We start from the raw sequence: 14,805 nt of genomic DNA on the forward strand, positions 1-14,805 counted from the left end.
AGCTCACTGACGCTCACCCCACAGCACAGCCACATAGCCGCGTGCTGTCGGAATTGCAAACGCTCTCACAAATCACAGGCGAAGATACCGGTCAGCGCGATAATACCAAGAGGTGCCGTAACAGCCCGGACGCCGTAAACTGCAGCTGCATCAGAGCTAGCGGCCTTCACTGTCACCAAGACTTTGCAGGGTGAAGATTTCGCAGAAGGCGACTGCACATGATTATTCCTTGGCAACTCGTCAGGCTTGGTCAATGTCGACTTGAGGGAGCAGCCGACGTAGAACGACTGGTCCTCGGCAGGGAACCCGGACGCAGGAATGGTCAGCCTTGTACTCTCGTCGCCACCGGTTGCTGGCATCCACCAAGTTGCTTCGAAACCTGGGAGAGTGTCCTTGTAGTTGTTCTCGCATTTCTTCATGGCTTCGTCCTCGCAGAATTTAGATGTGTAAGACTCAGGCTGTACCATCCCTTCTGTCCCGCAAAAGAGCTCCAGCGTGCTGTTAGCCTCTGTGAGATCTACTTTTAGTGGACTGGCCTTGTTACTGTCTGCACCGTAGGCGCATGTGACGACGTTATCTTTAACAGACGACTCTCTCGCAAGCACACTGACTTTAACTTTGCATTTTTCGGGCTCCTCTTCCGGGGTGTTCAGGCAACCGACAAAGAATGACTTGTCCGCAAAGGGCAGCTGCGACTCGTCTAGTTTGAGAGTTCGCTCCTTGTTGCCGACTTTGTCGGCGACGCCGTTCCCGCTCCACTGGATTGGGCCTTTCGTTCCGAGGAGGCCTTCCAGGGTGATCGAGTCGCTTGTGGCATCTCCCGGCTTGTCCCTGCAGTCCTTGAGAGTTGCTTTATCGTCTTTAGAGATGCATACGTTTTTTTCGTTTTTCGGGACGAAATCGAACTGCTCACCTTGGCACCGCAATGAAACCGTAGGGCTCTCCTTCGACAGAGTCAACTCGGTTTTGTCAAGTGGGTTGCTGCTCTTCAGTTGGCAGGTGGCGACTGTCGCCGGAGATGATGGGTCTTCAGAATTTCCCTCCACTCCTCTGAGTCGCAGCCCGTCTTCAAAAGAGCCTTCGATGCCTTTTAGCCCGGACAGCAACAGGGTTCCTCCCAGACAAATGGACAAGAAGCGTCGGGCCTTCGGCATCAAGCCGCCACCTCGGCGGCACACGGGATGGCCATTCAGCATTTTGGAGGTTTTTGAATATATATAAAACGGCGCTGAGAGTGCCGCTCACTCCAAATGTATCATAACTTTCATGACGAAGCCCACCTACTGGAAAGGCACTCTGCAAAACGGTCGTGTGCCTCATGTTAACCGGAACTCAGCGCCCGGGGGCCTTCAGAAAGGCCGCCTTGGTACCGTGGGGAGTCATGCAGTTTCCGACAGGCTGCCCGCCACGCGCCGGCTCTCCCAGAGCGGCGGCGTTGTCTTGCCACGCGAGGAGCCTCTGGAGCACGGCACCCGAACGGGAATGTGCTCATTCATTTCATTATCGATGGTTCCGCCCGTTTTTGCTGCACGGCCATGGGCTGCATGATGGTACTGAAGTTGGCACAAATTTTAGCCTCATGAATTTGCTTCCTGCCAGGGACTGTGGCGCGTTGGCTGGCGGCCTTCCGTATTCACTACTTTGACAAATCGACGAGGCGGAACCGACACACTGAAGCTTGGAAGCAGTGCTGCGTGCTTTCACTTCATCGAATGATTCATTGTGAAAGGTAAGGACCACCAAAGTAGGCACGCGTGTCTGCAGATCGTGTGACGGAAGAATCTCGTCCATGTGGGCATTTACTGATTCAGAAACGGCGGTTGAGAGGCATGACCGCGAGGCAAAATCCTCATTCATCTCACTGAAGCGCTATACTGAAGTTGAGCCCGTGCAACATCGTATGCGTACACTCCATATAATTGAGCAACAAGAGTTCAACCCGTGTCTAACAGTCTTGAAACCTCATTCTCGACGGCACATTACGCACATGTGACACACCTGGCGTGCGGGGCCTGGCACCGTGCAGGCGGCACCTCCAGCGCAGCTGGATTTTGAATCTACGGAACTAATTTAATGGAACAGTCTAATCCGGGAAAAAACCTTCGGGTAAGAAGCTGCAAGTGTTCAGAACCGCTTGCGGTGTTCCATGTTTTGTGCCGCGCTCTACCTCAGAGAGTCTTATCGGGAGTAACGTGCTCCCAACTGCGTAGAGTGACCTAACGACAGCAGTGCGATGGCGAGTGAGAATATTCAGCCGCAGAGTTCCAAGGAGGCGTGTAGAGAGTGAGATGACCCGTTGCTGCGCAATGGCGGAAGCATTCGTAGTCGATTTGCTGTCGAATGGGGAAGACCTAGACAGGGGTGGCTCGGTGGCTGCCACAACAAATGGGTACGAACCCACACGGGAAGGAGAGACAAGAACTCCAACAGTGACGATGGTTTTGAGAAGTTGCCATTTTTGCGCTTGCGCATGGAAAATGCGCACGTCTGTCAAAAAAGTTCATCCCCCGGATGTGCGCGAACGTCTATCAGGCTGTCCCTCACGCGGTCTTGCTGCTGGACGGCAGCCAATCCACACGTGATGCTGACAACGTCACACGTACTACCCTCCATTGGGCTCACGAAACTCAGTAGGCCTGAATCTGCGAATGCCAGAGTATAGGTTCCTTGTCTGCGGCACACGGTGACCAGGCGCCACGTACGGCGTGTACGTAAGCATTCGAAGGCTTCGAACGCCATGACAGACCAAACGCACACGTGTCCGCATGCACTCCCTAATGTTTCTACTCCGTCTCGAGGGTGCGACAGCGACCAAAATCCCGAAGCGGGAGATGGTGCAGACACACGATGGCGCAGAGAAATGCTAAAACAGCGACTTCGGCTACAGACAGCCGGAAAGAAACGCCGTTACAACTGCGGCCCCCGACGCGGCCGCAGCTGCTTGCAATCTAGACTGCGCAAAGGAAAAGGATCCTCCAGCTTTTACTGTCACAAGCACTCTGCACGGAGACACTCTGCTGGCAGGCTCGTCACTTCGAGCCTCGACATGCTCCTCGGTTTCTGGGGCAGCCTTTTCTGCAGAGCAGCCAACGTAAAATGAATGGTTCTCTGCTGGGAAGTCAGTAGGCGGGATCGTCAGTTTAGCTTTATTTGTTTTCTTGTCCCCTCCCGCCCACCAGGACCTGTCGAATTTGGGCAGGATTTCGCTATAGCTTGTGCTGCAGGTCTTCATGTCTGCGTCTTGGCAAAAAGTCGTTTGGTAGGATTCAGGGCGGAAAGAACCTTCTTTCCCGCAAACCATCTCCAGCGTGTTATTCTCTTTTGTCAACTCCACGTTCAGAGGCCCGTCACTGTTGCTGTCCCTGCCGAAGGCGCAGGTGACAACATTCTTTTCGGCAGACGAAGCTCTGGCTTTCACAGATACTATGAGCTTGCAGGCTGACTTGTCCTCGTCACCAGGTTGCTTTTTGCAGCCAACGAAGAAGGTTTTATCCGAAAAAGGGAGGTGCGACTCTTGTAACTCGAGAGACCACCCCTGCCCCTTCTCCGTAGAATCAGCAGACAAAGAGTGTAGAGTCCACTCAAGCGAACTGTCAGATTCAAGGAGCTCTGACAGCGTGATCACGTTGCCGTTTCCCTTTGCACACTCCGAGACGGTTAGATCATCGCGAACTGCTTTGCAGACGCTTGTCGTCGTCTGCGGCACGACTTGATTGCCCTGACCAGTGCACTGCAGTTCCGCGCTAAGCTTGTCTTTGGACAATTGGACGCTTGGAGGAGAGGGTTCGCCTTGGTTCGAGTCCGAAATGAGACTACACGTGGCAACTTGCGGCTGCATGGGAGAGGCTTCCGTGCTTTTTAGGTTGCGATGCACCAGCCCGTAGGCAATCTGTACAGTAGAAAGCAACGCCATCCCACCGACGCACACGACAACGAGGAGGCGGGACTTAACCCCGAATGCCCGCCGTCTGTGAGACCATCTACCCTTTTTCGCCATGATGAAAACCTTCATAAGGACAATGGGATAACAATTCAGGGACCAGATCGAAGACGGGACTATTTCGCATATATGCGTCTCTCTAACGGCAGCAGGCAGAACTGGGGGAACCCTACGGAACACGCCGGCCGGCGTCTGCTGCGGGGCGGGTCATTTACCCCTGGCTCTCTGGTATACTCTAGCTGCATAATGAGTTGTGGGTTCTCGCCTTGGGAGCATCGGTCCTGGCTCACAGAGTGTCCAGTTCTCGCAAATAAGGCTGCATGCGGCTGCTAACACAAAATGAAGTGAACCCCGCTCGCTAGGAGGCAAATCGATCGTATCGAGTTTTCATGGTCCCCATGTTGTAGTGGTGCAGGCGGTCCAGCCAGGAGCCGCGGAGTATAAAGCGACGCCGTTCTCTAGCGGAAGACGTTGAGTTCCGAAGACGATCCTCCAGAGAAATGTCTGCTAATAGCGGATTTACTCGTCGCGAAGGGACAGAATAAGCTTTACTGCTACTGCGCCGGTGAGGGGCGGAAGAGAACCAGAGGCGCTGAAGGTCTTGAGTGGGTTAAACGACACGAGTCACAACTGTAGTTGTGGCTGACGTCTACGTAACAGTCGAAAACCAAGCACAGCAGCGAGTAAGGCGGGTGTTGTAAACGGGCAAGCCGACGCGTCTTAGCCGCTCACCACGGGCGATGTTATTATTCAGGGACAACAGACATCCGCTGCTGCCTGTAAGGCCTATGCAAGAAGAAAGTCTTCGTGGAACAGGAAGAGGCTGAGGCTCACAACTGAGATGCGGCACTCTCACGACGCATGAGAGGGAACGAGGACTTGATGCTCGCGCTACGGATACGGCAGGACGAAGCTCGTGCGTCAGGTCGCTAGCGGGTTCCACACAGGTTGCGAGCGGCTTCAACACTTTCCTTTCCTAGCTGGAGACCCGAACGTATGCATGCATGCTGTCCCCCAGTCTTTTTTCCTCTGCCGGTGTCGGGGAAGGCCAAATCAGCACCACGCGCGCAGTCTCATGCGGCGCAGAGGTGACCGGCGATGCACTTTGCAGCATACAAATACGGCCCTTTATCGTGCCTATTGCCAACCGTTAGCTCGAATACTTCACAAAATCGGATTTCGGTCGGATTCCACGAACTGAATACAGACAAACATGAGCGATCCAATGATCCAAGGGGACCTCGGGTCAGTATCAGCCATCTTCAGAACACTCTCACCTCGCACTGCTTCGCCAATTGCTATTGCCGTCACGGTGCCGAAACGATTCCTCTGAATGTTGCTTAACTACACAAAGCCCCCAAGAATGGCCGTTACCGCGGCAACACATGAAGTTGCCGCTACCAGGCGCGTAACAGCCATCGTCGCTGAGGAAACACTAGCCGCCTTAATTGTCACTAACACTCTGCAGGCGGAAGGCTTGACAGGGGGCTCTGGAACTACTTCCGACTTCAAGTCCGCCTGCCGCTTGTTCGCCATTGTCTTGTTCTTGTCGCAGCCAATATAAAAGGACTGGTCTTCACCAGGAAAACCCGTTGGAGGGATCCTCAACTGTGCTTGTTGCGGAGATTTTTCAGTCCCCTCCCACCAAGACTTATCGAAGTTTGGAAGAATATCGCTGTAGCTGTTTTTGCAGTTTTGCAAGCCTGCATCTTCGCAGTACCTTGTCTGGTATGCGTCAGGCCTGATAATTCCTTCTGTCCCACAAACAAGCTCCAGTGTGCTGTTCTCTGCTGTCAGGGACACTTCCACTGGACCGTCTTCGTTACTGTCCTGGCCGTAAGCACAAGTGACGACATTATTGATGACTGACGAGGGCTTTGCTTTCACATTCACTGTGAGCTTGCACTGCGTGGCTTCCTCGTTTTCTTTTTGACATCCAACGAAGAATGTTTTATCCGACAGTGGGAGCTGAGCGTGTTGCAGTTGCAACGTCCACGCCTCGCCGTTATCGGGAGGCTTTGAAGGTGAGGGATCGAGGAGCAGGAGGGTTTGTGTCCACTCGATCGAGTCCCTTGTTCCGAGAAGATCCTGCAAGGTTATGCGTTTGGCATTGTCCTGGTCGCAGTACATGACGGTGGCATCGTCAACGTCTGCTCTGCACACGCTAGATTTCAATCGCGGCATGACCTTGTTGGCCTTGCCTGAGCAATGCAGCGTAGCGCTGAGCTGGTCTTTTGACATATCGACGCTGGCAGGATTTGGCCCCCCTCTGTTTGCATCCTCGTGGAGAGTACACGTCGGAACTGTTGACTGAAGAGACGGCTGCCTCTCACTTATATGCGCACTCCTATGCAGCAGAGCTTCAACAGCGAGTCCGGAGAGTCGCAGGACTCCACCGGCGCACAACGCCAGAAGATTCCCGGCATTGGGCCTGAAATCACACAGTTCGGACCACATGGTCTTCAAACTTGCAGAAAGCATTGACTGCAACGGACTGAACGTTTTGCAAACGCTGCCTGAAGAGAATAAAAGACGCAACTTGAGAAGCTAGCAGAGTCTGTCACACAGGCAGTGCCGCACGTGTTGGACGCCTTCTGGTGCGCTTCGCGGCGGGTTGCCCTTCCCGGCGGGGTCGCGCAGCGGCACCACGCCGTGCTGCGAGCTGAGCATCCAGCGTTCCAGCAGCCAAATGATAGGAGAGACCTGTTGGCCTCTTTCTGTCACGCTGGACAATGATGATTCCGCTTTCCTGAACAGAAGGGGGGCGCGTGATTATCTCCTCTAATTCGCCTTGCGTCCCACGCCGTCGCCCCGCGGACGGTGGTGTGCAGAGCAGACGCGAAGCAATGTGACGCCATCCTGTTTATCCTTTGGCTTCGTCTTTGTCTGCTCATTTTGGAGAGATTCCTCGGTAACCCTGAAGACATGTCGGGTGACTGGGATACCCGGGGGATCGCAGTGCAGGGTTGGCTCGTCCATGCCGGAGCTGAACGGATGTGGAAGAGAGTCGCACGTGGCTCTCCAACGTTATGCGGTTCATGAACCGTCGCCCGGCGTCGTCTGCTTTTCTAATACAACAGCAATCCAGTGAAACCACCACTCATTCAAACATATTGCGGGTATGAGTCACCACTAATCGTCCAGTGAGGACGCACCGAATAATGGCGGTGCAGCGTGGAGCGCCTCAGGGCCATCTGCCCTCCTAAGCAAAATAGTCGGGATACTTCGTCTAACTCTTCAAGCTTGCTATGTCTTCACGGTGTCCTGCTTCGCGACTGTTGATACAGTGATGTGACTACATTTCTATTCGTGCGTGCGACAGGCAGTTGATTGGATCCGTGCTCTCTTCACATCTGTCACATACCGTAGGTTGATTGATTAGATCCCATTACTACCACCCATTAACAATTTTCTCTCAGTGGCGGGTGACGCAGACTTCATACGCAGCAGAGGGAAGACTCATTCGCCTAGGCTCATGGGGGCAAACCCGTAACAGCTGCACTGGTGCAGGACATCAGTCACGGCAGCTTTATAACACTTTCATACTTGAGACTGCCGAGTCATAGCGCGAGACAAGCTTAAAACATGCTCATGATCACATGGCGGACCGACAGCTCATATAGAGGCCACGCGCCTATCAGAGATGGTGCAGCATCTACATAAAAAATACGAGATATAGGTGGGACCAACACAACGGAGCTTACGCTATGGGCGCTCAATCAACGAGACATAGAAGGCCTGCTATTGCGGCAAGGCCCGAAGTTGCGGACGCGATGTGCACGACGGGCGTCGAGGCCGAAGAATACTTCGCTGCCTTGACTGTCACCTGCACTTTACAGTCCGACGAGTTGACCACAGAAGTCTGCGGGTCACCGCTATTCGCTTGAAATGCTTTTTCGTGATTCTCGGCAGGCTTCAGAGTACAGCCGATGTAGAACGACTGGTCCTCTGCAGGAAACCCGGTTGCCGGGACCGTCAGCTTCGCTTGGTTGAGCTCCTCGTTTGGAGGAGACCACCAAGACTCTTCATATTGCGGCAGAATATCTTTGTAACTTCTCTGGCACTCATGCATTTCTGCGTCTCCGCAGTAGGCAGTCCGATATGAGTTGGGATTTGTCAGACCTTCCTTGCCGCACACCAGATCGAATGAGTTGCTCTCCTCTGTGAGCGTCACTTTCAGCGGGCCTTCCACGTTGCTGGCCTTGCCGTAGGCGCAGGTGACGGAATTGTTGTGAACGGCGGAGGGCTTGGCGTGTACGTTGACAGTGAGTTTGCACGTTGGATTGTCGGTGTCACCTGCATGCTTGCACCCGACGAAGAATGTCTTGTCTGACAACGGGAGTTCTTCTTTTTGCAGCTGAAGAAGCCAAGTCTCGCTCTGGGGAGAAGCTGAAGCCTCTGTTTTTTTCCAAGAAAGCTCACCGCTTGCTCCCAAGAGATCTGTCAGAGAGACCTGCTTCTTTGGGTTGTCTTGGCAGCTCTTTACTTCCGCACCGTCGCTCTTTCCTTCCGCACCGTCGCTCTTTACTTCCGCACCGTCGCCCTGTACTTCCGCTTTGTCGCCCTGTACACTACACACATTTGTCACTGTTTGGGGAACCACCTTGTTGTTTTCACCAGAACACTGCAGCGCGGCACTGAGTTTATCCTTGGAGAGGGTGAGCGGTCCGGGCGGATTTGGTCCGCTGTTTGTATCGTTTGTGTAGTCACAGGTGACGTCTGGCTTCACGACAGTAGAGGTGTCTTTCAAAGCCGACAGCTGTCGGCTGCGAAACCCATTTTGCACAACACCACCCTCAACGTGTTGCAAACCAGAGTGAAGCAAGGCGCCGCTGATGCAGATTAGCATTAACTCTCGGACCCGCCGGTGGGACGCTACCCGGCATTGTCCCGACGCCCTGGCTTGGTACGCCATGGTGGAATGCCTGCCGACAAAAAGCAGCATACAACGCGTGCGAATCCTCAGCAAGAAAGATACGAGCAAACCCATTCATAGAGACAGATTTCAGGCTACGTACGCCTTGCACGCTGCTTCGTCAGGTTAGAGCTCGTGCTGCGGCTCGAGGGCCGTGCTACAGAAGATCGCGCCCGTCTCCCGCGTGGGGTCCTCGGCTGCGTTGCGTTCTCTGTCCCTCGGGGTAGTCCGTGGAGGCAGTGTGGGTTCCATTGGCGATTGTCTTCTCTGATTGCATATGACGGCTAAATTTCAGCCAGACATGCGCAGTTTGGGTTTTTCATGGAATCTATTTGGAAAAAGAGGCTTGATAGTACTACCGTCTTGAGAATACGGTGCTATGGTGTGGGCTCGGCAGTGTCTCTAACTAACTGCGTGCTTGTACGATAATTAAATCAGTGCAGCACCAATTAAGGCGTGTACATCTCCTATGCTCTTTAACCTCCCAGCGATGCCGAACTAGCGCATCCAGATGACTCCATACCAGTGTACCGGTCTGTAACTTCGCCCACGTCGAGAATGGAGTTCTACATCTGAAATTTCGTTGCGAGGATCCTCTTTGCTAGAAGGAGAGAACCATTTTGACGGAGAGCGGAGGGCTTCCTGTCAGTTTGCCTCTGCAGCGTGGCTACCCGGGACTCGATTGTTACGGCAGACACGCGTGCTTCAGCGCAGGCCTGTTGCTTCGTTAAGACGACGAGGGAAGAGCGTCCCGGAGCACGAGCAACTTCATGTATTTCAGCATCATAAGTTTCCACCACACGCGCAGAGAGACGGGGGACGGAATCTTCGTGCGAAAGGGTGCGCATTGACGGCTTTTTCAGGCTTGTCTGTCAATCGCCATCTGGGGTAAATGACACTGCAATAGCCTTTACTTGTTGCACGGAGATGCCTCGTAGCTTTGCCATGCTATGGAATAGCCTTTTCCATCAGCTCTTGGGGACGCCTCCTGCTGGGCTGCGACGCAGCACGTCCCCTCGTGCTGGTTGTATCCAAGACAGCCGAACGAATTTCGGGAGAGCAGCAGAACCCAACGACTTGCTCTCATTGAGAGCGCGCCGATCCTCACGGTCGAGAGTGACAATATTGTGTGTAGTACTGTGTGCTGGGTGTGCAGTCACCTTCCCGAGGTCCGTCCTTAAACAGCAATGCCCGTGATGCTGCCGGAAGTGCATTTGACTGAGAGAGCGCCGATGCTGGAGGGTACAGCCACCTGATGCAGCCAAGCAAACTTATATTATGCGTATGAAATCACTCGTTCTTAGTGCGGTAGCCGAACAAGGCGATCAGATTGCCAATTACCGATTCCACGTTTGCACAGTTTGTCTCCTATGCTAGCTGACTCCACAGAGGTAGTATACGATGATGAATGCCCGCGTGTGTGCGCCACGTACAAGAGGGGTGACACACCTGACGCCATGCGATGAACCTGTCAAAGTCTTGTTTCATCGCACCTAACAAGCAGGAACAGAGCAGGAGTTACCGGAAGTACCCCGATCACATGGTTCTGCAATAATAACCCCGAGATCTCAGACACTGTCTTTAGCCAGCTACCCAAGCGCTATCAGGGCTGCCAACACAGACAACCTCGCGCTCACATGGTACCAGCGAATATTCCGGTCAGAACGACGATACCAGAAGCTGTGGCAGCAGCGCCGGCGGGCGGAACTGCAGACGCATCAGAGGTGGCAGCCTTCACTGTCACCAATAGTTTGCAGCGGGAAGAACTTGCCGCAGGTGTGGCTACAGGAGGAGACCTTAAAGGTACTCCGGGAGTCGTCTGTATGGTCCTGAGAGAGCATCCGATGTAAAATGACTGGTCCTCCGAAGGAAATCCCGATGCGGAAACCGTCAGCTTCACCGACTCGTTCCCGCCATTTGCTTTCGTCCACCAAGTCGTTTCGAAACCCGGGAGAATGTCCTTGTACAACTTGTCGCAGTTCGTCATGGGTTCCTCGTTGCAGAATTTAGATGTGTAATACTCAGGCTGTACCATCCCTTCTGTCCCGCAAAAGAGCTCCAGCGTGCTGTTAGCCTCTGTGAGATCTACTTTTAGTGGACTGGCCTTGTTACTGTCTGCACCGTAGGCGCATGTGACGACGTTATCTTTAACAGACGACTCTCTCGCAAGCACACTAACTTTAACTTTGCATTCTTCGGGCTCCTCTTCCGGGGTGTTCAGGCAACCGACAAAGAATGACTTGTCCGCAAAGGGCAGCTGTGACTCGTCTAGTTTGAGAGTTCGCTCCTTGTTGCCGACTTTGTCGGCGACGCCGTTCCCGCTCCACTGGATTGGGCCTTTCGTTCCGAGGAGATTTTCCAAGGGCACCGCCATGCTGGTGCCTTTCCCCGAATTTTCCTTGCAGTCCTTGAGAGTAGCTCCCTCCTCTTCTGGAACACAAACCTCGGTATTTTTTTGCGGAACGAATTCGAACGGTTCGTCTTTACAATGCACTGTAACTGTAGGGCTCTCCTTCGACAGAGTCAACTCGGTTTTGTCAAGTGGGCTGTCGCCCTGCAGTTGGCAGGTGGCGACTGTCGCCGGAGATGATGGGTCTTCAGAATTTCCCTCCACTCCTCGGAGCCGCAGCCCGTCTTCAAAAGAGCCTTCGATGCCTTTTAGCCCGGACAGCAACAGGGTTCCTCCCAGACAAATGGACAAGAAGCGTCGGGCCTTCGGCATCAAGCCGCCACCTCGGCGGCACACGGGATGGCCATTCAGCATTTTGGAGGTTTTTGAATTTATATGAAGCGGCGCTGAGAGTGCAGCTCACTCCAAATGTATCATAACTTTCATGACGAAGCCCACCTACTGGAAAGGCACTCTGCAAAACGGTCGTGTGCCTCATGTTAACCGGAACTCAGCGCCCGCGGGCCTTCAGAAAGGCCGCCTTGGTACCGTGGGGAGTCATGCAGTTTCCGACAGGCTGCCCGCCACGCGCCGGCTCTCCCAGAGCGGCGGCGTTGTCTTGCCACGCGAGGAGCCTCTGGAGCACGGCACCCGAACGGGAATGTGCTCATTCATTTCATTATCGATGGTTCCGCCCGTTTTTGCTGCACGGCCATGGGCTGCATGATGGTACTGAAGTTGGCACAAATTTTAGCCTCATGAATTTGCTTCCTGCCAGGGACTGTGGCGCGTTGGCTGGCGGCCTTCCGTATTCACTACTTTGACAAATCGACGAGGCGGAACCGACACACTGAAGCTTGGAAGCAGTGCCGCGTGCTTTGTCATTCATGCTGTATGCTTTGTTGTGAAGACAAGACCACCTGAACAGGCACGCGTCTCCTGTAGGATCGCCGGTCTTCACACACCTTCCGAGAAGGACCGGACAGCGCGCATCCTCGTGCACGAGCGGTTTCCATCATCCTGCTCGACAGAGCATAAAGAGCGACAAGCTTGTCGCGCGGTCCCTGGCACTCCGCAGGTGGCAGCTCGAGTGACAAGGACAGTAGGCGTTTCGGAACCCACGAGGACCTGATTCGGTGGAGTTGCTAAAATGCTATCTACATTCAGCAAATGTGCTTCACGGGTTCAGATATGCATGCCACGTTCTACGCCCTGCGTTGTACTTCATACAGGGTTAGCAGGCTCAACTAGATGCCGGACGCGTAGTGTTAGGTAAGGGACGCTGTGCAATCTTAAGTGCGAACTGCTCAGTTGCAAATCTCCCAGGAAGCATGCCGGTATAGAATGCGTTGCCCGTCGCCACGCAGCCGCAGCTGCTTTCGCAGCCGAACTGGTCTCGACCTGACCGAAAATACTGACAGCGGGGGCTCCGTGGCTGCCTGACCCAGTGAATGCGGAGCCACAGAGACCAGCCGGCCGGCTATGACGACGATTGCCGAGGTGACCATCGCCATTTTGCGGCTGGACGTTTGGAAAGGAGCAGACCGTTGAGAAGAAATGCATCCCCAGGACGCGCGCGGACGTCCACTGCGCTGTTCCTTGCAAGGCGATGCTGCTGGACGGCACATTACAACCCCAGACCTGCCACACAGTCCTTCGCACGTACCATCTTGGAACCTGTTCACGGTCCTCCGTAGGCGAGCATCTGTGAGCGCCAGTGCACTTTCTTTTTCGGGGCACAAAAGGCGTCCAACCACCATGTGCGCGGTCGACGGAAGACACAAGGGCTTCGAATGACATACCAAACACACTGCAGATAATGCATATCCGCATTTCCTCCGTGACATAACTGCGGATCCGTGAAGATGCCACTGCGCCCAAAATCCCGAAGCGGGTAGATGGTTCACTAACACTATGTCTTAGAGCGAAGCTACAGCCGCCGCTTCGGCTACAGACCGACGGGAAGAAACGCACCTGCGACTGCAGTCCCCGAAGCAATCGCAGCTGCGTGCAAACTTGATGGCACAAGCGAGGAGGACGCCCCCGCTTTCACTGTCACAAGCACTCTGCAAGACGGCACTTTGCCACCAGGCTGCCGGACAATTCGAGACTCGAGCTGCTCCGGTGCTTCTCACGCCAACTCCAGATAGTTTTTTTCTTTTGTCAGCTCTACATGCAGGGGCCTGTCCCGGTGGCTGTCCTTGCCGTACTCGCATGTGACAATGTTCTCCTCGGCGGACGACACTTTGGCTTTTACAGATAGGGTGAGTTTGCACATCGATCTTTCGTCACCAGTTACACGTTTGCAGCCAACGAAGAAGGTTCTATCGGAAAAGGGAGCTGCGACTGCTGCAGCTCCAGAGACCACTCCTCCCCGTCATCGGGGGGGCAAGGCAGGTTTCGTCCACGTAATCTCGCTGTCCGACTCGAAGGGATGTTGCAGTGAAATGACCGGCTTACCTTGCCTCTTTGCACAGTCCGCAACGGTTGCTTCAGTGCTGTCTGCTTTACAAACGCTGTTCATAGTATGCGGTACGACTGTTTTGGTCTTACCAGAGCACTGCAATTTGGCGCCGAGATTGTCGTTCGACAATTCGATGCTTGGAGGAGAAGGCTTGCCCTGATTCTTGTCAACGGTGAGTCTACATTTGGGGACTTGCGGTTGAAGTGGCGGGTTCTCTGCAAAACCCCCCTTTCAGGCTGCCGTGCAACAGCCCTTGAACAGGTTGTTCAAGGAAAAACAACGCCATGCCACCGATACACATGACGACGAACACACGGGACCTACGCCGGAAAACCGGCCGTTTACGAGCCATTCCCCCATTTTTCGCCATGATGAACACTATCACGAAAACAAGAGAAAACGATTTGGAAGCCTTAATCTGACACGGTACTTTCGAATATCTGAGATTGTCTACTAATGCCAGCGTGTAGAATGAGGGTACTAGCGGAACCCTGTGGAACGCGCCGGACAGCATCTGCAGCGGGCGCGGGTCATCTATCCCTGTCTCGCCAGTATGCGCTACGCGCATGATGAGTTGGGATTCTCGTCTTGGGAGCATCGACTCCGAGTTACAGACTGGCCAGCTTGCATAAATCCGCCGACATGCAGCCGCTAATGCAATAATACTGAGTCTTGCTCGCCGTGAGGTGGATACGTTTGCGACGTGTTCCTTCAGTTCTCACCGTGTCGCGGCCTGGCACGCCGGCGAGGAGCAACGGCGTAGCGCGTGGCGCCGTTCTCCTGCGACTTCAGCCAATCTTCGGGTTAGCATCTCCAAAGGAAGAGACAATACCAGCTCATTCTCGTGGTTGGTCGGGTCAGGCTATGTTCTGCTGACCCTACTTCGGGGAAGGGCAGTACTGACCTCAGCGCTGACGGCGGGCTGAGGCGACGCGGAAAATGAAGGCGGGGTTACGTGTCTGCACAGTTACATCACGCACTGTCAGGCTGAAAAAAGATCTGAGGGTCGGAAAACCGTTCATCGGAACGGTTCCCACTGATTATTGTAACCAAAGAGGAACAACTGCCTGCGAATGAGCCATAGGCCAGTGGAATGT

General features: G+C 54.1%; 5 protein-coding genes across 5 annotated transcripts; all 5 read right to left on the reverse strand.

The window, feature by feature from the left end:
• Nucleotides 1-65: 65 nt before the first annotated feature.
• Nucleotides 66-1,196, reverse strand: BESB_043550 (SAG-related sequence; the record flags this gene model as incomplete). Its single annotated transcript, XM_029362806.1, has 1 exon — nt 66-1,196. The coding sequence occupies one exon, from the start codon at nt 1,194-1,196 to the stop codon at nt 66-68; it is 1,131 nt and encodes a 376-aa protein (XP_029220172.1).
• A 1,685-nt stretch (nt 1,197-2,881) lies between these two features.
• BESB_043560 (SAG-related sequence SRS16A) lies at nt 2,882-3,997 on the reverse strand (the record flags this gene model as incomplete). The annotated part of the gene is made up of 1 exon (XM_029362807.1): nt 2,882-3,997. One exon carries the CDS (start codon nt 3,995-3,997, stop codon nt 2,882-2,884), a length of 1,116 nt encoding a protein of 371 aa, XP_029220173.1.
• Nucleotides 3,998-5,284: 1,287 nt separating this feature from the next.
• Nucleotides 5,285-6,397, reverse strand: BESB_043570 (SAG-related sequence; the record flags this gene model as incomplete). Its single annotated transcript, XM_029362808.1, has 1 exon — nt 5,285-6,397. The coding sequence occupies one exon, from the start codon at nt 6,395-6,397 to the stop codon at nt 5,285-5,287; it is 1,113 nt and encodes a 370-aa protein (XP_029220174.1).
• A 1,258-nt stretch (nt 6,398-7,655) lies between these two features.
• Nucleotides 7,656-8,855, reverse strand: BESB_043580 (SAG-related sequence; the record flags this gene model as incomplete). The annotated part of the gene is made up of 1 exon (XM_029362809.1): nt 7,656-8,855. The coding sequence occupies one exon, from the start codon at nt 8,853-8,855 to the stop codon at nt 7,656-7,658; it is 1,200 nt and encodes a 399-aa protein (XP_029220175.1).
• A 1,633-nt stretch (nt 8,856-10,488) lies between these two features.
• Nucleotides 10,489-11,619, reverse strand: BESB_043590 (SAG-related sequence; the record flags this gene model as incomplete). Its single annotated transcript, XM_029362810.1, has 1 exon — nt 10,489-11,619. One exon carries the CDS (start codon nt 11,617-11,619, stop codon nt 10,489-10,491), a length of 1,131 nt encoding a protein of 376 aa, XP_029220176.1.
• Nucleotides 11,620-14,805: the final 3,186 nt, after the last annotated feature.

This window comes from Besnoitia besnoiti, chromosome III (genome assembly GCF_002563875.1).
Source record: "Besnoitia besnoiti strain Bb-Ger1 chromosome III, whole genome shotgun sequence".
Classification (NCBI taxonomy): Eukaryota; Apicomplexa; class Conoidasida; order Eucoccidiorida; family Sarcocystidae; genus Besnoitia; species Besnoitia besnoiti.